The 27,173-nt window shown below is 45.5% G+C and overlaps 1 protein-coding gene across 1 annotated transcript in view; it reads right to left on the bottom strand.

Moving 5' to 3' along the window:
* LOC147606638 (NAD(P)-binding Rossmann-fold superfamily protein) overlaps positions 1 to 27,173 on the bottom strand; it is a 46,089-nt gene that overhangs the window by 11,779 nt on the left and 7,137 nt on the right. Inside the window, exons 2-5 of the mRNA XM_086791665.1 lie at positions 12,664 to 12,753; positions 12,502 to 12,569; positions 12,298 to 12,393; positions 12,097 to 12,177 (exon numbers count right to left, since the gene is read on the bottom strand). Of these exons, the coding sequence (XP_086647791.1) occupies positions 12,097 to 12,177; positions 12,298 to 12,393; positions 12,502 to 12,569; positions 12,664 to 12,753 (335 nt within the window). The remainder of the gene's footprint in view (positions 1 to 12,096; positions 12,178 to 12,297; positions 12,394 to 12,501; positions 12,570 to 12,663; positions 12,754 to 27,173) is intronic.

Below are 27,173 nucleotides of genomic sequence, written 5' to 3'. Positions count from 1 at the left end.
GAACGCACACAAGCATTGACACGATCCCACAACTGTGCCTGAGCCTCCCGCTCTTTCCGCGTAGAGGGTAACAACTCCCCGTCCTCCAACTCCGACTGTGGAACACCAACCACAATGAAATCAGCCAAGTCATAACACTCCAAGACAGACTCAATCATTACCTTCCATATGCCGTAGTTGTTCCCGTCCAACTGTCGATCCACCGAGAACGTGGGGAGTGTAGGGATCTTCACGTGCTTCTCAGCCATCTCAAGCAAGTCTGCCATCTCAAGGGTTTACAAGGTCTTGTGAAGGGAGGGTGGGTGGGAAAAAAAATGAAGAAGAGGCTGCAAATAGTATGCAAGGTGGCTGTCCAACGGTGATGGCCGCCTTCTACCCGATCTCCAACTCTCAAACAGCCCAAGCAATCTCCAATAAGTACCACAAATCAGCAAACCCTCGAGGTTCCACTGTCTCCAAGCTTCAAGCCACTTGGGGCTCGATACCATGTCAGAATGCACAACGGAAATGAAGACAATTGCTGTAGAGAGCAAGGCCAAGTCCTTGTCACCTACTTCATATCTTGCTAGCTTTCCCTCTGTTCACTAATCCAAAGTGCTCTCTGCTGTGGTCAACTGAGTTCTCTTTGCTGCACAAGTTCACTCATCATGGATTTGCCTAGATCAATCATCACCTTCCAAAAATTCTCTGGAGTAAATTTTCCAACATGGCAAACCAAAGTGAGACTTATCCTCATGAGAGATGGTCTATGAAACATAGTCAAAGGAACATATGAGAAGCCCGAGGGAGCTGCCACTTCTCCAGATGTCAAAGCATGGGTAGATCGCAATGACAAAGCACTTGCCCATATTGGTCTAGATCTTGCAGATAATTTGATACATCACATCGACTTCGACAAAACTTCAAGGGAGGTATGGAACAAGTTGGAAAATCTATTGGGCAATAAAATTAATAACTCCAAAGTGTTCTTAAAACAAAAATACTATACACTAAAAATGAAGGAGCATCACTCACTTCAAGAACACTTGAGCACTATTGGTTCTTTATTACAACAACTTGATGCCCTCACTACCAACATTGATGAAGACAACAAGAAGGTTGTCCTCTTCTCTAGTCTCGAGGACATAGACAAATTTGAAGAAGTGCCTAGAGAAATGACTTACAACAGCATGATAGCAGTCCTCCTTGATGAAGACAGGAGGTTACAGGACCAAAAAACAATGGTCCTTGACATGGAGAAAAGCTTCTTCTCAAAACAAAGAAGCAAATTCACAGGCAAGGCAGTGAAGGGTACGTATTGCCGAAAGCCAGGGCATACTGAAGACAAGTGCTTCAAGAAAATGGCCAAGGAACAAGAGAAGAACCATGCAAACTTGGTGGCAGAAGAAGATTCAGAGGAGGAAGAACTGGAGAAGCTAAAGACTTCTACAGCAGCACCTAATAAAGCCCTCTTTGCTGAACTTTCCGATCTATCTCTTACAAAGATAGATACCAGCTCGGCTTTCTAGCCGATCTTCATCTCTTTATGTATTTGAGTTGCGGGATGTCCCCCAAAATCTGAAAAATAATCTGCCTAAACGTTTGTATCGCCTTCTGTTATAAAAGGCTTTGTGATTTCCTCGATTACTCTGTTATGAGTCAAGGGGATAGTCTAGAAGGGTTGAGGAATCTTACGAGTGGTCAAGCTCCATTTGCAAGCTTAACTGTGATCTGTCGTATCACGCCAGGTATGGCCGTTGTGATCTTTTGCATCACGTGGTGCCAGTGAGCCCAAATCACCATAAGTATGAAGGCCACTTCATAAGATACCACCTTTGCTCCAGAGGGTTTGTTGGGATTCAGAGTCGTATGTGTGTGTAACCATGTCACCAGTGGTGGTGTAAACACTCACTTATGTGTTATGTGCGTGTTTTTGGTGTGAACCCATTCTTATAGTGGGTCACATAATATCTAGATATTTATACCTGCATGACATCATTGCTTATGTCATGGAGAAGAACCTTCAAAGGTTATAAAGCATGTACTTGATGTACTTCAAATCAAGCGATCTAATACTCCTTGAGTCGTGCATACACTTGAGCATTATTTTCTTCTCTCTCTCACTATGTCTCTCTACACACTACAAACTACACTATGGAGCACTAGGAGCCACAAGCCAAGAAACCTCTAAGGCTATCCATGAAACCAAGGAACCCACATGTGTGACATTTGTCATAAGTGTTAAAAAGAAAGTTCATTCTCATTGCTTGGGTAAGAACAATGGGAACCCAATGAGCCAAGGAGGATCGGAAGATGAGGCAATGTCCAGCACCTCACCTACTGCATTTGAAAATCAACTCCAAGAGCTGAATTCGAATACACTACCGAAATAGTATTGTCCTTTGGTGCAAAGCTCTCCTGTTGCATGCGCAAAAGCCTTCTTGTACTGATCCACAGCCCTAAGCATGATTAAGAACATTGATCCTAATTAACACAAGATTAAGACAAAGGAGAGAGAACATGAGAGAGATTAGGTGTCAGGTTTTCTTTATTCATATGGTACAAAAAGATAGCTTATGCTTGTACATGGCTGAGGCTTGTGGTCAGCCCATAATGGATGACCTCGTCCCCTTCTACATGAGTTCTATTGATTATTGCATGAATGAATGATGAGCTAATGATCTATCTTTTGCTGAAAAAAACAATGTGATACTTATATATGTTCCAAGAGTGCTGGTCAGCCAGCTGTGCTGCTGTCTGCCAGCAAAGGACAAGCAAAATATGCTTTTTTATTCCTTTATTAAATGTTGTACTACCTCGATGCCTTATCCAAGCTGTTACACAGCCTAGCCGACTGGCTAGTAGGATGCTCCATATGCAGCCGACTGGGCATCCATACCCTCCATGGTGATGTTTATGATGAAGATGATGGAATTGTTGATGCTGCCAACGATGATGTTGATGATGATGATTCTAATGTTGATACTCATGGTTCTTCTGATGATGCTCACGGTAATGCTAATGAAGATGTTGATGATGACTGTGATGCTACTGCTCTAATCAAGGATTAAGACAATTCATGCTGAATATTAGCCATGGCACAAGCGTGCACATGACATTCCCTTCTGCTAAACTTGATGACGAGGTGGAGACTCTGTCATCCTTCCTCCCTAGACTTCTACTGACCTTGAACTGCTACTGCTTATTGACTTTAACTTCTACTGACTGACTGATATTTTTGGTTTGAACACCTTCACTCCTGATCTCCACTTCCATGTCTTTGATGAAGAACTGAGCGTCTGTTCACTGCTGTCCCCATGCCTGCTTTCCCTTAACCTTGACACAGTGTTGGGTCACCCACCGAAACTGATCATGCCTGTTGCTAGGCCTTTGGAAATGATCTGAGAGCTTAATGAGGTACTGGGTATGCATACCTATTACCTACTCTCAGGGAATGCTTCCTCTATAAGATTTTTTTCCTTTATTAAATGTTGTACTGCCTTGATGCCTTGTCCAAGCTGCTACCCGACCTTCTGGGCCTAGCCGACTGGCTAGTCGGATACTCCATAGGCAGCCGACAACACTAGGCTGCTGACTGGGCATCCATACCCTCCATGGTGATGTTTATGATGAAGATGATGGAACTGCTAATGCTGCCAACGATGATGTTGATGATGATGATGGTTCTTCTAATGATGCTGATGGTAATGCTGATGAAGATGTTGATGATGACTGTGATGCTACTGCTCTAATCAGGGATTAAGACAGTTCATGCTGAAGATTAGCCATGGCACGGACATGCACGTGACATCTCCCCTTCAGGTTCCTTTCATTGTTATGCCACATTCTCTCCTCCGTCATCACCAGTGTTGTCGTCATAATCATCCCCATCAGAATCACCCTCAGAGCAACCCTTAGAATCATCATCTTCCTCACCCCCGGTAGATTCCGTCTCACCTTCCTCTTCATCATCTTCTTCCTCCTTTTCAAGTTCCAATGCCTCCTCTACACATCGGAACTTGGGAAGAATTGTATTCCATGGTACCTGCCAAGTTTGCTCTAGGAACCTCATCAAGTCCTTCCTCATCTCCTCAATCATTTCCTTGACCAAATTGGCATCAATATACAGGCATGTGGCCTTCGGGTATGCTTGGGCAAATTTTTGTTGTAAAGCCCTTGTCAGATTGACCAACTTTGAGATGTCCTACTGTTGGATCTTTGCTAGTTGCTCCAATTGTACTAATTCATATCTACAAAAACCAAGCAACTACTCCACTTATGGAGGGGCCCCTTCAATGGGTCTTGGGACCCAAATCCTGATCATGTGTATGGTGCATACCTCTCTGTATTGTGCACTGAGCACCATCTGATACTCAGAGATACCACATACATTGTACATGGTTTTGTCTCATAGGCCAATTCTCTTTGGCCTGAGAGAGACATTAATACAATCTTTCTTTCTTTCTTTCTTTCTTTCTCTCTCAGCAACTAGTTTTTATTTTTTCATGTTGTCTTGACATCCAATTTACTCATGGATCGCATAAAACATCTTTGTGGTCTCATAGACCCGAAGTAACATCTTTGTGGTCTCATAGACCCTTCGGGTCTTTCATAGATGTTAATAACATCTTTCTTTCTTTCTCCTCTTTGCATGTGAAGTTAAGTTAAGGGGTTCTAATATAAAAGGCTAACAAGTAAGGTCTACAAAGCTTCTACATGTTACAATTCCTTTTCTTAGTGTTGGGACCGAATCCTGATCATGTGTATGGTGCATACCCCTCTCTCTCTCTCTCTCTCTCTCTCTCTCTCTCTCTTAGTTGTTTTTAGCTTTTCTTGCACAGACATTGTATCAGATCCACCAATTGTTGTAACCTTTTTGGTCTCATAGGTCATTTTGGCCTTTTGAAGACGTTAATATATCATTTCATTTCATTTCATTTCTCTCTCTCTCTCTTGGCAACTAGTTTTTTCATGTTGTCTTGACATCCAATTTACTCATGGATCGCATGTAACATCTTTGCGGTCTCATAGACCCTTCGGGTCTTTCCTAGATGTTAATAACAACTTTCTTTCTTTCTCCTCTTTACATGTGAAGTAAAGTTAAGGGGTTCTAATATAAAAAGCTAACAAGTAAGGTCTACAAAGCTTCTACATGTTACAATTCCTTTTCTTGTGGTGGCATAGAAGTTGGTCAATGTTAGCTATTTTGTATGCATTGTCAATGCCGGTGCTCGGGGAGATGTGTGCTTAGATGGGTTTGCATGTCCATGTGGAGCATTTTTTACAATGTGTGGTTCTTGCCTCTCTTTGTGCGTGCGTGCGTGCGTGCGTGCGTGTGTGTGTGTGTGTGTGTGTGTGTGAGCGTGCGCATGTTGTTCGTGCATGCAATGTAGAAATCTTTTGCTTAGATAAATGGGTGCCTTGTGCATGCATGTGGCATGTGTGCACTTATGTGCATGTGTGTGTGTGTGTGTGTGTGTGAGAGAGAGAGAGAGAGAAAAGAAAGAAAGAAAGATTTTATTAACGTCTTCTAAAGGCCAAAAAACGGCCTATGAGACAAAACCTGTGTACATCATCATGTCTCAATGGACATTCAAAGGATACAATGAAAAAAAAAGTACGAAGTACTCTATAATGTAGAAATAAATCACATACAAGTCTCTAGTTAACTACTGTGGGGTGGGTGGGAGGGAGAGGGGGGTAAATACATCCAATAAAGCATCTAGCTCCAACCGGTGCCAATGACTGGGTGTAGGATGTCATACATCGGGTTAGGGGCAAGATATCTCCCAATCTGTGCTAGATCAATCTGGAGTTTGTCCTCTCTGCTATGTCTCCTCAAGATCTCATCAATCTCTGTCTGGTGGAGACCTGGAGGGCGAGGGCCAAGTGGGCAGGGGCGTCTCCTGGATCGTAGCTCTCTCGCTCGGGCTGATGTCACTCCTCTACTAGTAGATGTAGAGAGAGAGAGAGAGAGAGAGAGAGAGAGAGAGAGAGAGAGAGAGAAGGGGGGGTGAGAGAGAGAGAGGAATCGTGTGTGAGAGAAAGATAATAGCTGACTGTGTCTAGGGTTTCTGGCTAAGGCCCGCATAACTGTGTAGCTCCAACTCGAATCAAACAAGAGTCGAATCAAACGGGAGTTCGTATGTGCTCTTGGAGAGAAGGCTGTCTTCGCTTCTTGTTGGGGAGAGGGTGTGCATAAAGTGTTCGTCTGTGCTCCTGGAGAGAAGGCTGTTGCTGTTTCTTGCTGATTGAAGGCTGCCGCCTGTTCCTATTGTGGTCAATGTGGAGGGATTCGGCCTGTACCTGCTTTGCAGCATGGGACGTCGCCTGTACTTGTAGAGCGTCATTGACTATTGTTGGCTATTCTCTGTACCTGTTGCTCATCATTCTTTTCCTACTGGTTGTCGCTTATTCTTGCTGTCTGCAACTGATCTCTTCCCGATTGTTGCCTCTGCTTCTGCACAGCCTCTAGGCTTGTCTACGTGCATGCATGCATGCGTGTGGGTGTGTGTGTGAGAGAGCTCATTTTGGGAAGACATTACGGCTTTTAGCTCGGATTCCACAACGATATGCCAACTTTGGGGTATTCTTTGCGTGGACTACTTTTTGGGCATTGTGGACAATATGGGAAAATAGAAATCAAATGCATTTTGGACATATTCCTCTGGATCAATACATCTACTTACGATGCTTGTTGAGACAGTCTCTACATGACTACCGAAACTTGCACCAAATAGATGATCAGCAATACATGGCCTTCTTTGACTGCTTCTAGGCAGTCAATTCCATGGGCCCTATATAGGGACCTCAATTGTATAATGATGTTTTGTTTGTGGGTTTTATGGGTTTTCACCTTGCAATGAGGTTGCCCACTGGTAATATAAGAATTACTAAAAAACAAAAAAAGTAAGTGTGTGTGTGTGTGTGTGTGTGTGTGTGTGTGTGTGTGTAAGAGTGTGCGTAAGGAGTGAGAGTTTGTCAGAGTGGTGGATTCTCTCTATTTTTCATCATGGGTGATTCTAGCAATCAAGTTTACTCACATCATGAAGGAGAACACAGGAATAAGCAGCTATGTACAGACAATACAGAAGTGGTTGTTTATCCCAAAGAGCAGTTTGTTTATGATGCACTTGCTGAAGATTTTGCAGATAACAGAAAGCAGTGGAAACATCCAGTGCCTGCGCATCACTATGACATCCTAGTGCCTTCGATTGTCACCCCTCTCAAGCATTTTTCTGAACATGCAATGGTGATTTTCTTCCTTGGGAAAATGCCTCCGGCTCAAGAAGTGCAGCAATGGTTGAAATCAGTCCTACAAGGGGGTTTTGTTGATGAGGTGTACTAAGCCTCTCGTGGGTTTTTTGAAGTACTTCTCTCAAACAACATACATCGTACTACGCTTTTGGAAATGTCACTGTTGATGTATGGCACTGTAGGACTGATTTTCTTCCTTGGGAAAATGCCTCCGGCTCAAAAAGTGGTGCAATGGTTGAAATCAGTCCTACAAGGGGGTTTTGTTGATGAGGTGTACTGAGCCTCTTGTGGGTTTTTTGAAGTGCTTCTCTCAAACAACATACATCGTACTATGCTTTTGGAAATGTCACCGTTGATGTATGGCACACAAATGGTTCATGTATTGCCCTGGTGACCTAATAAGGACTATCACAATGTGATCAAGCATAAATGCCCAACGTGGATGGAAGTGTTGCACATCCCACAAGAATTCAAGGCTTATCTCTCGAGCATAGCAACATCGTTGGGTAAGGTTATATGCCCACCTAGACCCACAATAAATGGAAATCATTTTTGTATTTTGTGGGACACTGATAAACCCACTATCCCTCACATTTCTATTGGGGCAAGCAGACCTAGAATTGGACATTTAGCTATTGGCAAAAAATATTATGAGCTTTAGTTGGGGCATGTTTGTTGGAACCTATTTCCAACGTCGTAAATTTGGGCACATGGCTTTGCAATGTCCATCTGTAATACACCAACCCCCTCCACAAGATGTATCTCCACCTCAGCAAACAGGAAGCTGTGCAACCTATCAAGAAGGTGGTTAAGATGCAAAAACTGGAAAGGAAAAAGTAAAAGGGAAGGTTGACAAAGATGGATTTGTGACTCCAAAGAAAACAGCTAAGCAACTACCCCAGTCTACATATCATATCCGGAACAAGACTGACCCACAAATTGTACGAGGTCAGAATCAAAATCCTTTCACAAATGTTGTGTCTAGAGATTAGGCGGAAGTTTGTAAAGGAGGCACACAAATTGTAGATAAAAAATGATGTTATGTGGCATGTATTACAGGATGCTGGTGGTGACCACAGCATGGATGTGAATTAGCTTTCTTTTACTTTTTTTGATTCGAGATGTCAATGATTCCAGTAAGTTTGTGGCTTACAATGTTCTAGGCACTGTGATCCAAATAAATGGAGGCATTTTTGGCACTATGTAAATAGAATGAACCCTGATGTGTTGTGTATCCAAGAACATAATCAGCATGAATTTGGTGGCTAGTTTGGACACTTCACTGGTTATGATATATTTTATGCGGGAACCAATAGTTATTCAGGGATTGCTTTCCTTGTAAGGCATGAGTTGCAACCAGTGCTTGAATTCAATGATCCTCATGGGAGATGGATGGTTATGCAATGTATGTTGCAGGGAGAAGTATATCAATTTGCAAGACTTTATGCTTCTCAACTGTCTTTTGCAAGACAAAGGTTGTGGTGAACTTTTGCCTCCTATCCGTGGCTCACACATGCTTTTGTGTATGGGGATTTCAATAACCCCCTAGAGATGAAAACAATACTTCCCATGCATCTCATATGCTAGTGAATAAAAGACATAAATGGCAGAATTTCATCCTTCAGACAAATGCTAGTGATATGTGGTTGGCCAATATCGTACATGTACTTGGATTTACTTTGAAACATAAGGTTGTCAATCACTATTGGGCATGTCTTGATAGATGGTACATGCTAAATGCTCGGTAGTATGATGCATTCACATGCAAGCTATGGGTGGATTATGCTACTCAACTGTCTGATCATGTACCTTTATGGATGGGCTTGTGTTTTCAAATGCATGTCCACGAACCTCCATTGCAGCTGTAACACGCGGAAGCTCTGGGAGTCTTCTTTCAGCCCTAAACACTCTTGGAAACCATCTGATGCAAAACGCAGATATAGAGAGAGAGTAGAGAGAGAGAGAGAAGTGCTGGAAATTCAGTATATTGATATGGTACAAAAAGGTACTTCTACTACAGCCCTAGGCTGTCTTCATAAAAGGGTGATAAAACACCAAAATTCTCGTCCCTACTTGGACCCTAAGGACCCAACTCCTAGAGAGTTGAATGCCCAAAACAATGAGCACACTTTGCTATTTATATAGTTCTTGGACACTTGTTTTACTGGCTGACTGCTGGTCAGCCAGTCATAAATTCATTAATGCTCTTTAACGCAGCCCCGACTGGATCTCCTCCTTGATCATGATGCGCCTGCTGCTGCCCCTGTCCTCTGGTTCAGCTGACCTGTTCTGTGAGCAGCCGACAACCTATGTTTGCTTCTAACGCATTGTCAGGACACCTCCTTCATGCCCTCTAGGCCTTGCTTTGAGTCCATACATGTCAACTTCTGTATCTTGTGCTCCAAACCCTGTCTCTATCTGGTTCATACTAATTATCTGGCTGCCTCTTCTGGATTTAGCCCTAAAAATGTCCATGGCATTTATCATGCACATGACATCCCCCTCTGCTAAACTTGATGACGGGCTTCCAACCTGTTCTTGGATGACTGTCATCATCCCATACTTTTTCCCGAAGTCCCTCTGTCATCCATCCATCCCTGGCAACCCTTTTTCTCTGAAAACCCGGCCTGTTCTCCAAACCACTCTGACTCTGACGAAGATCTATGCATCTGTTTCCTCTAGTCCACAATCCATTCCTGCCCCGACTCTGAACACTGTCTCGGTCTTCATTCTTGAGAAATGAGTCTAGCACTCTCACAGGGTGATAAAACACCAAAATTCTGGTCCCTACTTGGACCCTAAGGACCCAACTCCTAGGGAGTTGAATGCCCACAATGAGCACACTTTGCTATTTATATAGTTCTTGGACACTTGTTTTACTGGCCGACTGCTGGTCGGCCAGTCATAAATTCATTAATGCTCTTTAACGCAGCCCCGACTGGATCTCCTCCTTGATCATGATGCGCCTGCTACTGCCCCTGTCCTCTGGTTCAGCCGACCTGTTCTATGAGCAGCCGACAGCCTGTGTTTGCTTTTAACGCATTGTCAGGACACCTCCTTCATGCCCTCTAGGCCTTGCTCTGAGTCCATACATGTCCACTTCTGTATCTTGTGCTCCAAACCCTGTCTCTATCTCGTTCATACTATTTATCTGGCTGCCCCTTCAGGATTTAGCCCTAAAAATGTCCATGGCATTTATCATGCACATGACAGCAGCATCAACACTTTTTGATTGTTAACAACAGCTTCGGGTCAAGTGATAGAAGATTTGGATGTAGCTTGGTATTGCTTTGCTCATCGCACGCAGACTGTCATTGCAGACTATGGTAGATGGTACATGGGAGAACAAAGGCAAAGAGTGGATGATGCAAAACAACCAGTACAATTATTGACAGAACTTAGCCATTGTCATGCATTATCAAATATACAGCATATAGTATTGTGTGAGGCCCGTGCCATGGCTAAATATCTGCAAGAACGCCTTAATCCCTGACTAATCATCAGCATTAGCATCACAACATTCTCATCATCATCATCAGCCACATCAGCATAAGCGTCAGCAACATCATCATCTACAACATCATCATTACCATCACCATCAAACCCTCAGCATCATCATCAAGTTGGAGGATCTGGATGACCTGTCGGCAGCCAACTAGGCTGTCTTACAACCGTCGGCAACCAGCCAAAGAAAACCCTCCCACGACTCTCTTCTTCTCTCTCGTCTATCTTAATCATGTTTAAATCAGCATCTTGTTCTTAATCAAGCTTAGGGTTGAGGATCAGCACAACAAAGCTCTGGTGCATGCAAAACCAAAAACTTGTATCACTCTGGATGACCAAATGAAGATACAAAAATGGTAGGTAAGGGCACACTACAAACAAATAATAGACAAAGGTTGCTCTTCCAAAGCCTTCTTCAAAAGTCTACATATGTGGATAGACGAAGACACAAGATCGCTCGAACTAAAAAAGCTAATGGTCATTGGACGAGCACAAAAGCTGAGCTAGCAAACACGTGTGTGCAACACTTCGCTCGGATTTTTGAGCATCCTTCACAAATCACAGTAGGTGTTCAAAATGCAAGGCGTGAATTCTTGGCATGTGTAAACCCTATAGAAGACAAATAACGGATTATATTGCCGATGCCTATATCGCTATGGAATATGCCAAATATACAAAAAAGATGTGCTAATCATGTAGGTGGATATGGCGAAGGCATTTGATACAATGCAATGGGATTACATAGCTGATGTAATGGCTGCTCTAGGATTCGGGACAAAAATGCAGCATGTACTCTATTGGTTGTATAGGGATAGCACTGCCCAATGTATTCTGGGTAAGGATCTCTCCATACACTCGACGTAGAGAGAGAGAGAGAGAGAGAGAGAGAGAGAGAGAGAGAGAGAGGAAGAGTTGTAATTCTTTAGTTTGAATCAATGGTTGTGTGCTTGGTTCATGCATATGTTGTATGTGTGTGCACACACGAATCTTTCATTTGGATAAATTGGTGTGTTTGGTGCATATGTGCATGTGTATGCACTCATGGTGCACGCACATGCATGCAAATGCATTGTATGATTGTGTGAATTTGACTTAAAGGGACATGTGTGTGCATATGCATTTTGTGCTTGTGTGAATTCAACTTAAAGGGGCATGATCTCCTTGTAAGAGTATTGCTAGCTTGGGTGAGTATGTAGATATGAATTAAGAAGGCACAGTTCACTAGTCTTTTTCCTTTAGAATATAGTCTTGACCATGCAAAAAAGGGGCTTGACTCAAGAACTGTCCCTAAGACCTATCCAAGAGCCAAAAACTAGTTACAAATGTTAAGAAAGATATCATTACACAAGGTGATACCTTTGTAGGGCACAGGACCGCACGGACATCTTTTAAGGCATTCTTTAAGCTTTTTCGGTCAGCCACATCACCTACCACTGGCTTTACACCACATCTCACTGTAAGTTCTCACAAAGCACTATAACCACAGGGCTCAAACAATAATTAAAGGTATCTGAAGCACAAATCTTAGATAAAAGTAGCTTGACTTGGCAGAGCTACCTCCACATAAGAACCAAATGCTTGAATCATTTCTTTTCCATCCTTCACAAGAGCCCTGATTCGAACCCGCTTGAGAATCAAAGATAGCAGCACTAGCTACAGTCCACATTCAAACATTTGCTTTGTTCACAAGATTAGAAAAAATACTGCAAGAAACCCGTTAAACCATGCATATATTTTTATGTTAACCAAAACAGCTTTTACCTGGCCAGTCATGCTATCAGCATCCGTAACAAGTATCGCATCCCGGACCTCATTTTGCATTTGTGGTTCTGCACTGCAACACCATCTTTGCATCAGGAAGATCCCATGGAGAGACGCACCAAAAACAGTTCAAACACAATGTTGTAAGGACAGAGAAATAACCTTCATCTGTTTCTCCTGCTAATTCAGAGTCCACACCATCTTTTCGAATCTGATCAGTAGCTCCATACCACTTCCTCAGCTTTGGCCCTCCTGCAGAAGCTAAAAAGTCAAATAAAACATGACAAAGCCAAATCACAAAATCAAGCATGGACATACTTGAGCCCCACAAAGATACAGAAGTACCCTTGATTGACATGTCTTTCTCCAGTGCAAAGTTGTGCATGTGAGAGTACGCCTGCACAAGTGTGCGCACACGCGCGTGTAAGTGTGTGCACACGCGCGTGTGCGTACACCTATACAAGCATGCACGTGCGCACGCGCGTGTGTGTGTGTGTGTGTGTGACCAAGATGTGCTCTTACTACAAGTTGATGTAGCCAAGGCTTTTGACACAATTCAGTGGGATTATATTTCTATAGTTATGCAAAAGCTTGGTTTTGGCACTAAAATGCAGACTGGCTGTATAAAGATAGCACAGCTCGATGTATCCTAGGAAAAGGATTGTCTTCACAATGGGTATTGGGCCACTCATTAAGGCAAGGATGCCCCATGAGTGCATTATTGTATGCTATTGCTACTCATCCTCTGCTTGTTTGTATGGATGTGCTCTCTAAACAAGGTCATCTTCATGGCCTGAAATTTCCTACTGGAGGCAATCTTATTGCTCAAGCCTATGCTGATGACTGTTTCTTTTTTCCAAAAAACACGAGACAGGATCTGCAATGTCTCATGCAAGCATTTCATTTGTTTGGAGAAGTAGCGAGGCTTTTTATCAACTTTCGGAAGTCTACTTTGTTGCCTCTCAAACAAGCAGACTGGCATGCTCTCTTGTGGCCGGGAATTATATGCCAACCTCATGAGATAGTGCAAAATTTGGGTTATCCATTGGGCTGGAATATATCTTTTAAAGATGCCAGATATTGGGTTATACAAAAACTTCATGTGAAGCTGCATTACTTCTACATGGCCTTTGCATGTTCACCTCACAATTGTGCAATCAATTCTTATGGCATACATACAATTTTTCCTCCCACTCTTGGTGTGGACAAAAATGCAGCCTAATTCTAAGTGATGGAAGTCTTCTAAAAAGACTTCTTTCTCACTAGAAAAAAGGCCCAAGTCTGCTGAAATCTAATTGCATCTGCTCCCCTAAAATGCATGGTGGGCTGAATATTCTCAATATTCATTATCATGTCCTAGCCAGAAAAGGCACTATGCTTTCCACATACCTTGCACAAAGTCAACCATAGACTTTGATGATCTCTAACATGTACATTTAAACCAATTGTACGAGCTACAATTTCTCACACCGTAACTTTACAATATCAAAACTCTAAGGGATAACAAAGATGCTATATTATTTGCAGTATCGTCCTTAAAGCAAGCTAGAGTCTCCAAGAGTACGTACTGCTCAGTCATCACCACCCATCCAATAAAATCCTGTTTGTCTTAGGAATTTCAAATCTTTAACCAAACATAAGCTCACTAGCTAAGTAAAATGGGTAGTAAGACCGACACACCTTACAAACTCGTCCTACTTTTTCTTAGCTAACCACAAGGGGCTCAAGCCACTAAAGGGTGTAAAGATTTCAACCACCTAACATCAAGGAAAGCATGTCCACAAAGAAGGCTAGCTTACGCTGGGAATACACCTTGTCATTATCTGAAGTTTATGCAAGGCGTATTACGATTCCCAAAGTGTTGATGCTTCCAAGCACTCACAACCTTGTACGTCATGCTCTGACAAAGCCGCATAATATGAGTTATGAATCTTCACTAATACTCCAACCAAAAAAGCATGATATAGGAGCTCTTCTCCCAATGGTTCTGGGATGCAACAAGATATGCTAAATGCTTCTCCCGTAGTACACACGTGGTACATAACCACTTACTTGGGGTTGCAACAAGGGCCAAGAAGAAGCGACTATACCACAACATTCTACCCATGAAACCACTTTCAAAGGGCCACTATTCATTAAAAAGAAATGCCAAAGGCAAGCTTCAGGCTATAGGCAAGCCCATAATTCATTACCTTCAATGACACGCTATTTGTGCAACACAAACCCATAAAGGCAGTATTTTGAATAAGCTACAACAACTTACACTCTTGAAATCTATCACAGCGCGTCGCACTTTTACCAGAAACACACATAACAAAAGGCTACTCATTCATCCTCAAAGAAAACCTTTCAAAGGTTATGCATAGCATGCATAGAAGATAGACTTACTATGACATTTATAAGGATTTGGATTTCACCCCCATGTGGGTATTAGGGTTACCACAAAACTGAAGCGGCCGCTATGGGGGATCAAACATATCCATGCTGTGTGTGTGTGTGTGTGTGTGTAGAGAGAGAGAGAGAGAGAGAGAGAATATGTGCACGACTCGATGATATTAATTAATGTTATAAAGCTTCAAGAAGTACACTACTTTTTATATAGGCTTAAAAGCCTGGTCTTTGACACATCACACTCACTAGGACTAAAATGTAAGAAAACATAATAGCGGAAGTAGGGTCTTCACGATGTAAAGCACTAAATTGCAAGAAGAAGTGTAGGTAAACTACCTCTTGAGTCAAACACCGAGTCGATCAAAATGACGCTTAAGCAAATCTCTCCCAAGAGCCTTTGTGACAATATATACACATTTCTTTGTCGTTGGACAATAGACAAGCTCCACCTCTCCATCCATGATAAGGTCACGCACATAGTCATTGTGCTTCATGCGAACCTGAAACATAAGGTTCGTGGTAATTGCCATGCAATATCATTATCGCACAGTAACATTGTCCTCCCTTTTGAGCAACACCCATGTCTCCTAAAATACTTCTCAACTAGACTGCTCCAAATGAAGCAAAGCATGCTACCTTGAACTCAACCTCTGTAGAAGAGAGTGCCACTTTAGGCTACTCCTTGCTCGTCTAGGATATAATTCCAAACCCAATAAGAAAACAATAACCACAAACAGATTTTAATCTCCTACCCAATCTGAGTCACAAAATCCAATTAAGATATTACCCAGTGTGTAAGTGATGCCTGTTAAAGTCACGCAACAGCAGCATGCACGCCACCCTAGGGCACTGAGCAACATCGCGGGCTGGGCTCCCATCTCCTAGCCGTTGCTCCCCCCCAAAAACCCGGCCGGAGGAGATATCTATGACAAGGTGCCACCGCACCCTATATATGGCTCTTTGACTTCCCATGCTCTTGCACATGGGATAATCCACCACAACTTCTAGTCATGCGATAGCCCGAGAGTAGCTACGAGAATTGCCACCTCCAACACCCTCCGTCAATTCGAGCACCTCGATCAAACAGAGGTTAGGACTGCCCAGGACCTGACAAGCCGAGCCCTGATACCATGTCAAAGTCACACAGCGCAGCATGCACACCACCCTAGGGCACTGAGCAACGTCGATGGCTGGGCTCCCATCTCCTAGCCGTTGCTCCCTCCCAAAAACCCGACTGGAGGAGATATCTATGACAAGGTGCCACCTGTTGGAAATAAGTGCACACTAGGTGTACTATTTCTCTAGTCTAGTTTCAGTTGAGTCTTTGTGTCTTGAGTCTAGTGCCATGTGGCACCTCTACATTTATCCCATAAGTGAGTCTACTCAATCTTGTACTTCTCACCTATAAATTGTAGGTGTCACATCAATAATCAATCAATCTTGTGTCTTGTCTACACTCATCTCAAGGTAACTCTTTGTCTTTCATTTTTGTTCTTGTTTCATTTCTAGTCTGCTCTAGCTTTCATATTTTCTGCATGGTATCAGAGCCATGGTTTTAGGGTTTCCCTGTTTTTCCTATGAGCTTTCGCCATTCTCTCCAAGCTGTCCCACTCAATTCAGCGCAGCCCATGTGTTGCCCGCCATATCTTCAGGCCGCCGCCTAGCTGCATCTGTTGCCCTGCGTAGACCTGCACATGCTATCCAGCGTTGAGCTACACTTGTTGTGTAGCGTTGACTTGCAGTTGTTGTCCAACGTCGCCTCTTATAGCTGCATGTGCTGCCCTTGCCAGATTCACAGCATTGGGACATAACTCGACCTGCTCCTGCTGTAGCAATCCGCCAGCCTGAACTTGCTATCCGCCCTGTTCAGGCTCATACAGCTCTACTGTTCTCTCTCTTGGAACTGCTACAGCTCACTGTACTGTTGCTGCTTTGGCTGCCTTCTTCATCAACTCAAGGGTGCGCATCATCTAGAAGCAGCTGCAGATCGACTTTCCTCCTGTTAACGAGCTATTTGCTGCATTCAGTTCTGCCATTGTTTCCTCTTGAAGAGTCTACAAGGTACTGTGCATTGTATCCTTCAGTTTGCTGGTCAGTCCTTTTCTTATCCTCATATCTGCAAACTGCTAGTTCCTCATGCTTCGATGGGCTGTCACATGCTATGGCCTTGACAAGTGGTGAGAGAGCCGGCTTCTAAAAACAGTTTGGATTTCTTCTTTCATTCATTTCTGCAATCTTGTAAGGGAATAGACACTGCCCTTGCATTTTAGCAAGAGGTAAGACCTTCCCACATGGCCTCTTCTACTCATTCTCTCATGTCTATCGACAAATTCAATCATCAAGTGCCATCTTATGAAAGAAAGTCTTTGGGACGTTGTTCACCATGCTGCTCCCGAAGATTCCGACATTGAGCCCAATTACATGCTCCAATCAGAAAATCCCCAATTTTTATGCACTCCAATCGCTTCAATGTGCATCTAATTTGCCAATTTCCTCAAAAGCCCCAAATTTCTGCAAATGTATGAGCTTCAATTTGCCAATTTTGACCTCAATTTTGAAAACCCCCAAATTTCTGCAAATTAGAGAGGTTCAATTTGCTGATTTTGACCTCAATTTCAAAAACTTCCAAATTTCATCTGCAATTTTCTTTTCAATCTGATTGCACAGTATTTATTGTCTGCAAAATCAGCATATGACCTGCCCTGCAATGGTTGCAGATTTTGTATTTGACCTAGAAATTTGTACAGAAAAATACCTCCAGGCAAGGGCAGCAGGCTTGGAGCAGACAACTTGAAAAAGAACTTGGCGATGGAGGAAGTCGTTGCAGGTGGCGAGCAGGCGGAATGTTGAGTAGTCAATTTAGGTTTGCAGGTGTTGTGCAGGTGTCGTGCGGGCAGAACGGTGGAAGCAGCAGGGCTTAGGCGTCGGGCGAGCAGGCGCTGAAGGTGACGGGGCCCAGGCGGAAGCAGCACGGTGCTTAGGCGTCGGGCGAGCAGGCGCTGAAGGTGACGGGGCCCAGCTGGAGGTGTCGAGCGAGCAAACACCCGCCTGCAGCACGTGAAGGCTGGTGCGAACAGCGCTTAGGCGCTTAGGCGTCGGGCGATCAGCACGCGAACAACATACGGGCAAGCGAAGGCGGGCGGTCAGAGCAAGGCGAGCACTGGTGCGTGGAGCGAAGAGGCGACGACGTGGGCGGCGGTTCAAGACGGAGCACAGTCGGCCTGAACGGAGACGGGCAGGAGCGACGGAGTCGTCTGCCGGCGGCTACTTCGACGGAGTGCAGGGCGACAACTGGGACGTCGACGGAACGGAGGGGCGACGGGCCTGTGCTGACCGTCGACTGACGGGACTACGGCGGCTATTGACGGCGGCTGTAGCGCTGACGGAGCTGGGCGGCGCTGGTGTGGGTCGCCGGCTTCAGGGCGGTGCCGCCCGCGAGGCTGGGCGGAGGTGGTGGGCTCCCCACTAGTGCCGCCCGAAACTGGTGGCCGGACGGCTGAGCTCCGACGGACGGAAACACAGCGGCGACGGAATCCGACGGACGGAAAAACGCAAGCGACGGAATTTTGCAGCCTGCGGACGGAATTTCACAGGATTTTTTCCAGCAGCAGGTTTCCAAGGCCAGCTCCCAGCTCCCTGCTCTGATACCAAATGTTGGGTGCTGGACTCACACACTCACACACACAAACCTGCACATTAGGGTTAGGTGCAAGGTTGAGAAGCTCACACACAGAAATGAGAGAGAGAGAGAGTGAGCCAAAAGTGTGGTATCCACAAAATGCAAGTCAACCCTTGCATGTGTGCCACATCCATATAATATAGAACTACAAAATATTATATGTGTCCTTTCACACTTGATGTCCAAGGGGAAAAACCACATGGGAAAAAGTGCCCTTGGTTAAGCCCTGTTCACACATAGCACTACCATAAGTGAGCATATGCCTACAACAACTTGCATGTAACCTCGAGAAAACTAGAACCTGTTCACATGAATCTAGAGACATGCTTTCCATATGAAACCAAAGACCTGTATCCGATAAACCATAGACTTGTATCCCATAACCATATGCATGTTTCCTCGAAACCAAAGTCCTGTTTCTTCTCGAAAACCAATGTCCTGTTTCTATGACATATAAACCACATATATGCACCATCCAATCACGGTGCCAAAAACCTAGAGAGAGAAAGATAGAGGACGTGTCAAGCAATCCCTGAATACACATAAGTCCAAGATGAAGAGCAACAACACATCTCTTCCAAGAACATCATCATGTGCATATGTAGCTTGATCCTCTGCATCCTAATCTCGTAAACAAAACCTGCTTGCGAAGAGAGAGGGAGAAACCCCTCGGCTGTTAGCCCCTCGGTGCCTCCTTCAGCTCGCCTCCTTCCAAGAGAGAGAGAGAGAGTCATGCTGTCCAACCCAACAGTCACCTGGATAAGTCTCTACTAGCTGCTTCCACACACGCAACCCGCCTGCATCCGCCTGGCTCCCATTGCTGGCTGCAGCCCATATGCACAGCCACCTGGTCTTCCACACGTGCAGCCTCCACCTGAAGCCCGCCTGGCTGCCCGACTAGCAACAGCCCCTATGCACAGCCACCTGGTCCCCTTTTGCTGGCAGTAGCCCATGCGCAACCACCTGCTCGCCTGCCTGTAGTCCATGCGCAGCTGCACCCGCCTGGAGCCCATGCGCAGCTGCTGCACCCACCGCTTAAAGCCCATGCGCAGCAGCGCCTTGCTGTAGCCCTTGCGCAGCCGCCTGTAGCTGTATATACCACGCGTAGCGGCGCTGACTCCACATGGCGACCACCTCAAGGGGATGCGCGCTCCTCCATGCGCCACCCTTCGCCTTTTCAAAAGAGGTGATTCGCTTTTTCTCAAAAACGCCAAAAGCAAAGATTAAAAACGCATGCTTTCAAAAATAATAATATTTTTATCATCAAAGATTATTAAACCTTATAAACAATAAAATCCCTTTTGTCCCCTTTCACACTTGGGCTGGCCACCATATATGGGTTTCCTTTTCATATCCAACTTGATGCCGTTCACACTGTCCATCCCGTGCCCGTGCCCGTGCCCGTGCCCACCTCTTGTTGTCCAGAGGGAAAAACACAAGGTCGTAACGACTGCTTTTCGAGCATCTATTGATTTGCTTGACTTCTTGGGATGCTTATTGGATTGACACATACGCCAACCACCTTCAACAGAAGATGACTTGATTTTTCTCGTGTGTGTTAAGGACATTTTGTTGTTGGCTTCATCAACAATGTCCTTGTCTTCAACAAGCCTAGTGATGACACCATGCTCATTGAGATCTCCTGCAAAAAAAAAAACCAAACAAAAAGGAGAACCTGTCAATGTCTTCACCCAACGAAGTGCAAGTTAACTGTGGGCATAATATCTTTTTTTCATCATATTACCTTTGTCAATGGAGTTGACATGGATCCGAGAAGATCGAAGCGACTATGTTATGGCTGATACCAAAAAATGTACAACAGCTTCAAGGTTTTTTGGGTCTCACTGTGTTTTACCAACACTTTGTGGAGCATAGTGGTTGCAAGACAAATCCTCAAACAGATGCCACAAAGGATGATTGGATATTTTACTAGACATCACTAATGCATGCTTGTTTTGAGAAGCTCAAGGTACTTGTGTCATCGACCCCAACACTTTAACGCTTTGCCATTGCAAATTGGACAAACCCTTCACAATCTTCTCTAACACCGAGAGGGAGCAATGTTGTAATAGCATGGGTATCATGTTGCCTTTGAAAGTAGGAAAGTTTAAGGTGCCGAATTACGATATTCCACCTCCAATTGGGAGTTTCTTGTAAGGTGATGTCATTCACAAATGGCAGCAATACTTGATTGGAGCCCAGTTGTCAATTCGCACCAGCTACCTACCAGTCTCTTCAGTATATTACTCACATGGTCTCAGTATGATTGTCTTGGCGACAGATTTATTGGTGGCATTTCCTCTCTCAATTCATGTTTTAGTGTCACATGCACTCTGCACTCAGTGCATGGTGACAAGATGGCTCATCATCAGAAGTGCAACAGTTGTACAGTTTTAGAACCCAATAGGATGATAATCGTCGTACGCCGTGACCCCATTGTACATCCTCAGCGATAAGTCAGGCACGAGCTACGTAGGTCATTCCTCAGCCTTAGCGGGTCAGTCAGTCAGTCAAGTCCCTTAACCCACTTGGAGAGAATCATTCATGCATGTAGAGTCAGTAGAAGCCTTAGGGTTTGCATCAGAAAGCACTCTACATCCTGCATAATATGCATTCATATGCCTGTGCATCATTTAGAACATCCCAGAAGTCTTAGGGAATTTACTAGGATTTATCTGGTATTTTTTCCATATTTTATAGTATTTATTTAGCATTATTTGCATTATTGGGCATTTATAAAATATAAACTTTATTAAATGACCAACCTCCAGTTAGTATAAATAGGCTTGCATAGGGCTTAGTTTCTCATTCAGTCTTCATTGTGCTAACACCTCTCCTCCTCAGCCCTAGGAGTATCCTTGCCTTCAGCCCTAGACTTATCCAGTCCTTGGAGCTCATAAGCTTGCTTCTCCAGCCCCTTGAGAACCCCTTGCTTCAGCCAGCCCTAGGCGCCTGCCATCAGCATCAAATCAGCCTGCATTCTGTCAGAATACGCAACGGAGATGATGACCAGATCTGGGAACACGAGCAAAAAACGCATGCAGAAAAACAGCACAAGAGAGAGAGAGAAGTAGGCGTGTAACTCTGCTCTGATATACACAAGAAGATCTCGAATATGATACAAGTGTGGTATGGGGGCTGGGGGCCTATTTATATGCCCCCACATCAGCAGTTGGCCTGCTGTAGGCAGCCGACTGGCCTTGAGAACTCCACGACCAACACACATCTCCAGTCGGCCAGATCATCAGCAGTCGGCCACCTCCCAGATGCAGTCGTGGACCAGTTCAGCAGTCGGCCAGCACATGGGCTGCCTCCCAAGCCACAGAAAAATGGGAAAAAAATAGGGGAAAAATGCGGGGAGTGAGGAAAAATGATAAAACACCTGATAAGGGCGGGCACACCCACAACAAAGGCCCTGGTGTATAAATCTAGACAGGAGATGACTTCTAACACCCCCTCTCAGCTCCTGGTTGTGAAACCAACCACTGGGAGCTGGGGTGCCGCCTGAGCAAATCCTGAGAGAGCGACTTCGTGAAGAGGTCCACCGTACTGTCCTCCGTCGAACAGAACTCTAGCAAGATGTCATCAGCAACGATCTGTTCACGAACAAAGTGCCTCTGGATGACCATGGGTTCCGCAAGTGGAAGCCCAAACCTGCCATGCAACCTCTGCATCTTCACCACCTCACAAACAGCATCACAAACAGCCCGGTACTCTTGCCTCTGTTCTCGACAAGGCAAAAGATGACTGTCTCCAACTGCTCCGTAAAACTACTCCTGGGCCTGAAGTAGATCCCCTCGTGTCCGGATCTCCTCCCCAAACTGAGTCACTCCAACCGTGGAGTCGGACTCCATCCAACAATCACCCTCCTGTGTACAAGAGTCCCTGATCCTTCGCATGCCGTAGAAACCACAGGAAACGCAATCCTTCCTCCCAAAGAGTCATCTGCAACCATGAGCTCAACTGCCTCATCAGAAAGCTCCCGTCCAATCTGGTGTCCATCAACCAGATCAATGAACCATACAGCTTCTGAGTCACAGAGACATCACACTGGTCACAAGGATCAGCACCTGTTACGGTGCACAAACAAGTCCTGGAAACCTGATGAAACCTGTCAACCACCCCCTCTGAATCCGGAACCACAAAGCCTGGAGAAACCACCTCCTTCTGCAAGTAAGCACCTGCCACCTGCCTGGCTTTCCGAAAGGTCCCCGTGGAAAGAACATCCTCAACTACTGGAGGTTCTTTGTCCCGAATACTACGAGACATCAGAGAATAAGTGAACTGTTCAGCTTCCTCTGACTGACGAACACAAGAACTATCAACATCAGTACTAGAAAGTTCCTGCCAACTGCTGCCATCTACTGGCAAGTTATCCACCATCTGGTCCCGGAAAGCCCGCACCTGCAGCGTATCCACACTTAAGTGGCCATTACCAGACTGCCACTCATCACAAACCTGAGGACCTGGGAGAGAGAGTGCTGAAAGCTTGTAAACTCCATTCTCCACTCTGCCTTCCCAAACCACCTGGCCTGTTGCTTTGTCCCGAAGAGCAACAAAATGCTCATCAAACTCCACCCGTACGCCAATCTTGCAAACCTGATGCACTGACAACAGATGAAAACCAAGTGCTAGAACATACAACACCTGGGAGGAATGCTTCCCCCCTCTGCCATTGGGAACTATCTCCATCCTGCCCTCACTGTGAACTGGGATAGTGGACGTATCCCCAGTAAGAATATGACCAGAAAGCCTGCAGAGATCCTGTAAACCGGAACCGGAAGGAGTCGTGCCTGGAAGCACCACTATCGAGAATCCACCCCCGAGTATCCATTGCGGAGAGTCCTCCAATCTCCTCCCTGCCTGAAGAAAATGAAACATCGGTGTCCATCACCTCCAGGTGCACAAAAGCCGGAGTCTTCATGATTGCTACTGAGGAATCTTCACCCTTCTCGGTCTTCCGCTTGGGACACTGCCTCCAATAGTGGCCTTTCTCGCCACAATCATTATAGGTCCTCTCTGCCTTCAGTTTCTCGCGGTCAGCGTCGGACTTCTTCTCAGAAGACTTCTCCGATGAAGCCTTCCTTTTGCCCAAGTTACGGCCTTTCGACCGTTGGCCAATTAAGGCCTCCAAACCTCCACCCTGAGGAGGGTTCGTGAATCGTTCCTCTTGGTCCAGGACCATGGGCACAAGCTCCTCCCACGTGATGGTGCTGAGCCTGCCACTGGTAATCAAAGACGAGTAAAATGCTGGTACGAAGAGGGCAAATGTGACAGCAACGTGATGGCCATGTCCTCTGACGATATCTCCTTCCCAGCCTGAAGAACTTCCTGCTGAAGAGCTTGCAGCTTGTTAATATGCTCCCGCATCGTCGACGACTTTGCAGGGCTCATAACCCGCATCTGTACTTCCAAGGAAATCCTCTTCATGGGCGATACCCTGTTGTAAAGTGAGGCCAAATTCTGCCATATACCTCTGGCCAGCGTCATATGCTTTACATGATTGATTACCTGCGGTGTGCAGTTGAGGAAAATAAACGAACGGACCTTGGCGTTGACACGATCCCACACCTGTGTCTGGGCCTCCCGGTCCTTTCGGATCGACGGTAACTCCCCTTCCTCTGCTTCCGGCCGTGGAACACCAACAACGACGAAATCGGCGAGGTCGTAAGACTCCAGAACAACTTCCATCATCACCTTCCATATGCCGTAGTTGCTCCCGTCCAACTGACGGTCCACCGGGAACGTGGGGAGTGTCGGGATCTTCACATGTCTCTCGGCCATCTCAAACAAATCTGCCATTGCGGGGATGTACTCTGAAAAAGGTGGGTGGGTGGGAACAAAGAAGAACTAAAACCTGCAAGTGGCTGTCCAGCAAATCAGCCCGCCTTCCTCTTGCTTCTCCTCTTCCCGAACGGTCCAAAACAGTCCACCAATCAGCCACAAAACAGTCCCCCCCTTGCTCACACAAATCCCAAGACCTATCTAGAGCCTAGGGCTCTGATACCATGTCAAAATACGCAACGGAGATGATAACCAGATCTGGGAACACGAGCAAAAAACGCATGCAGAAAAACAGCACAAGAGAGAGAGAGAAGTAGGCGTGTAACTGTGCTCTGATATACACAAGAAGATCCCGAATATGATACAAGTGTGGTATGGGGGCTGGGGGCCTATTTATATGCCCCCACATCAGCAGTCGGCCTGCTGTAGGCAGCCGACTGGCCCTGAGAACTCCACGACCAGCACACATCTCCAGTCGGCCAAATCATTAGCAGTCGGCCACCTCCCAGATGCAGTTGTGGACCAGTTCAGCAGTCGGCCAGCACATGGGCTGCCTCCCAAGCCACAGAAAAATGGGAAAAAAATAGGGGAAAAATGCGGGGAGTGAGGAAAAATGATAAAACACCTGATAAGGGCGGGCACACCCACAACAAAGGCCCTAGTGTATAAATCTAGACAGGAGATGACTTCTAACACATTCAGCATCACTTCAGGCCTTGATTCAGCATACAGATCAGCCCCAGTTCAACACCAGGTTTCAGCCAGCAGACCTGCGTTTTTGACCAGCCGTACAGCAGTACTCCTGCGTTTCTGTCCAGCAACATCAGTACCCCTGCGTTTCTGTCCAGCAGCATCAGAATACCTGCGTTTCAGTCCAGCAGCATCCCTGTAGGTCTGCGTTTCTGTCCACAGCAGTTTCCAGCCCTGAATCAACAGTTTGCAGGAGTGTCCAGCCTTCTGTGCATCATCCATTCATGCAGCAGTCATCTGGTGAAGGTAACACAGCATTCATAAGTGTTTTCAGCATTCTAACATAGTGTAGAACAGTCCACCTTCTTCTTTTCTCAGCCTGGGGTGTGCAGCCCTTCCTCATGCCCTTGGGAAGAGTGCATAGGCTCGAGATCAGTTCATCGAGGTGTTTCTACAGCCGTGTACAGATCAGCCAATCTCCGATCCTCCGAGATCTTGCGTTTGGCTTATCTACAGTCCACAGTCATTCTCTCTAAAGAAATAAAGCAAATACTATCTCATTATCGGGATAGGGGGCCCTTCAGTGGGTAATTCGGGACCCAATCTGGTGTACAGTTCTCATCTCTCTCTCTCTCATCTCTTTAAAGTTTGAAGTATTGAAATGGATTGCTAAACTCACAAAACTCAGGATACAGAAGACGGTGTGAGCATTTGTGTGACAGGATCTTCCAATACAAAGACTTCCGCTGCATATCACATTGGTATCAGATTCAGATTGTCCACACACACCGTATCCTAGCGTGGGGGCATCCTTGGATGGTTAGATTGCGTTCCGGCACGACCACCGACTTCAACATCATGTCTACAGGAGAGAGTACTCATCAACCGGAAGACGTCTCCCCCGAAGGAGACCTCGTTCTTCCGCCTACAACAGACACCATAGCTCTTCTTAGAGCTCAAAACTAGTTGCTCATGGAGCATCTCCAACTCTTGGAGGCAACAGCAGCACGTCCTTCTACACCTCCAGCAGCACCCGACTACATCTCCCTCTTCTTTCAGATGGAACAACAAAGGAGAGAGGACGAGGCCCAACGGAAAAGAGAAAAAGAAGAAAGACGGGACTATGAGGAAGCCCAACGCAGGATCAACGAAGACCGGCGTCAGGCTAAACTCGCCGCTCGGGAACACCAACGTGAGCTTGATCGAGAACGTATGTTACTCGAACACCAACAGGAAAAGGAGGCCATACACTTGAGGTATCAGCAACTCTCCTCAGTCTCCCCAGTCATAGGTGTCACCAGCCAGCAGCCCGCAGCAGCATCAACCACCATCATTCGCAGTCAACCAAACTTCAGTAAGTATGATGGTAAGTGTGATCATTCATCAATTAATCAATTTATTCATCAGTTTAATGCTCATTTTCCATTAGCTAGGATCACAGACCCACAAGACAAAGTCCACTTAGCGGCTCCCCATCTCACTGGTGAGGCAGTCACTTGGTGGCAGCATTGGTCTAGTATTCATACAGACCAGGAGAAGGACAGCAGTAATAGCTCCAGTTCAGGGGGTAAGAAGGATAAAGAACCTAAGAAAACCCCTGATGAAAAGGCTAAAGCAGGCATTACTGGAGGTTATCTTCCTCCAGAGGAGCAAAGGAAGTACCAGTCAGAAAATAGATGTTTTTTCTGTCATATTATAGGGCATGGTAAGAAGGATTACCACAAATGGCAAGCAGCACAAGCCGCCAAAGCTCCTTCTGCCACGGTTGCCACAGCCTCCCCAGCTCCTCCAGCCCCGTCTACTACCTCAAATGCAGTTCAACTTTTACCTTCCATGCATCCTATGCCATCCGTGGTATTTGATGCTAAGCAGGAGGGTGAGAGCGATGCTGCTCAGAAGAGCCTCATCCGAGCTTATGGCTCTGCCCAGGGCCGACAGTTTGTAGTCCTTTTCGATATGGATAGTTTTGAAGACGCCATCTCTCCCCAGTTGGCTAATAAATTGAACTGCACATTAGTTCCATATCATCTAGATGTGGACGGGTTTACACCTGGTCTTCGCACCCACATTTCCCAGAAGGCACAGCAATTTGCGTTTGAAGTTCAGAAGGCCTCATTTCAACGAGATT

This window comes from Cibotium barometz, chromosome 57, assembly GCF_041138505.1.
Source record: "Cibotium barometz isolate CiBa-2024 chromosome 57, ASM4113850v1, whole genome shotgun sequence".
In the NCBI taxonomy this organism is placed as follows: Eukaryota; Viridiplantae; Streptophyta; class Polypodiopsida; order Cyatheales; family Cibotiaceae; genus Cibotium; species Cibotium barometz.
This window is presented reverse-complemented; position numbering and strand designations above follow the sequence as displayed.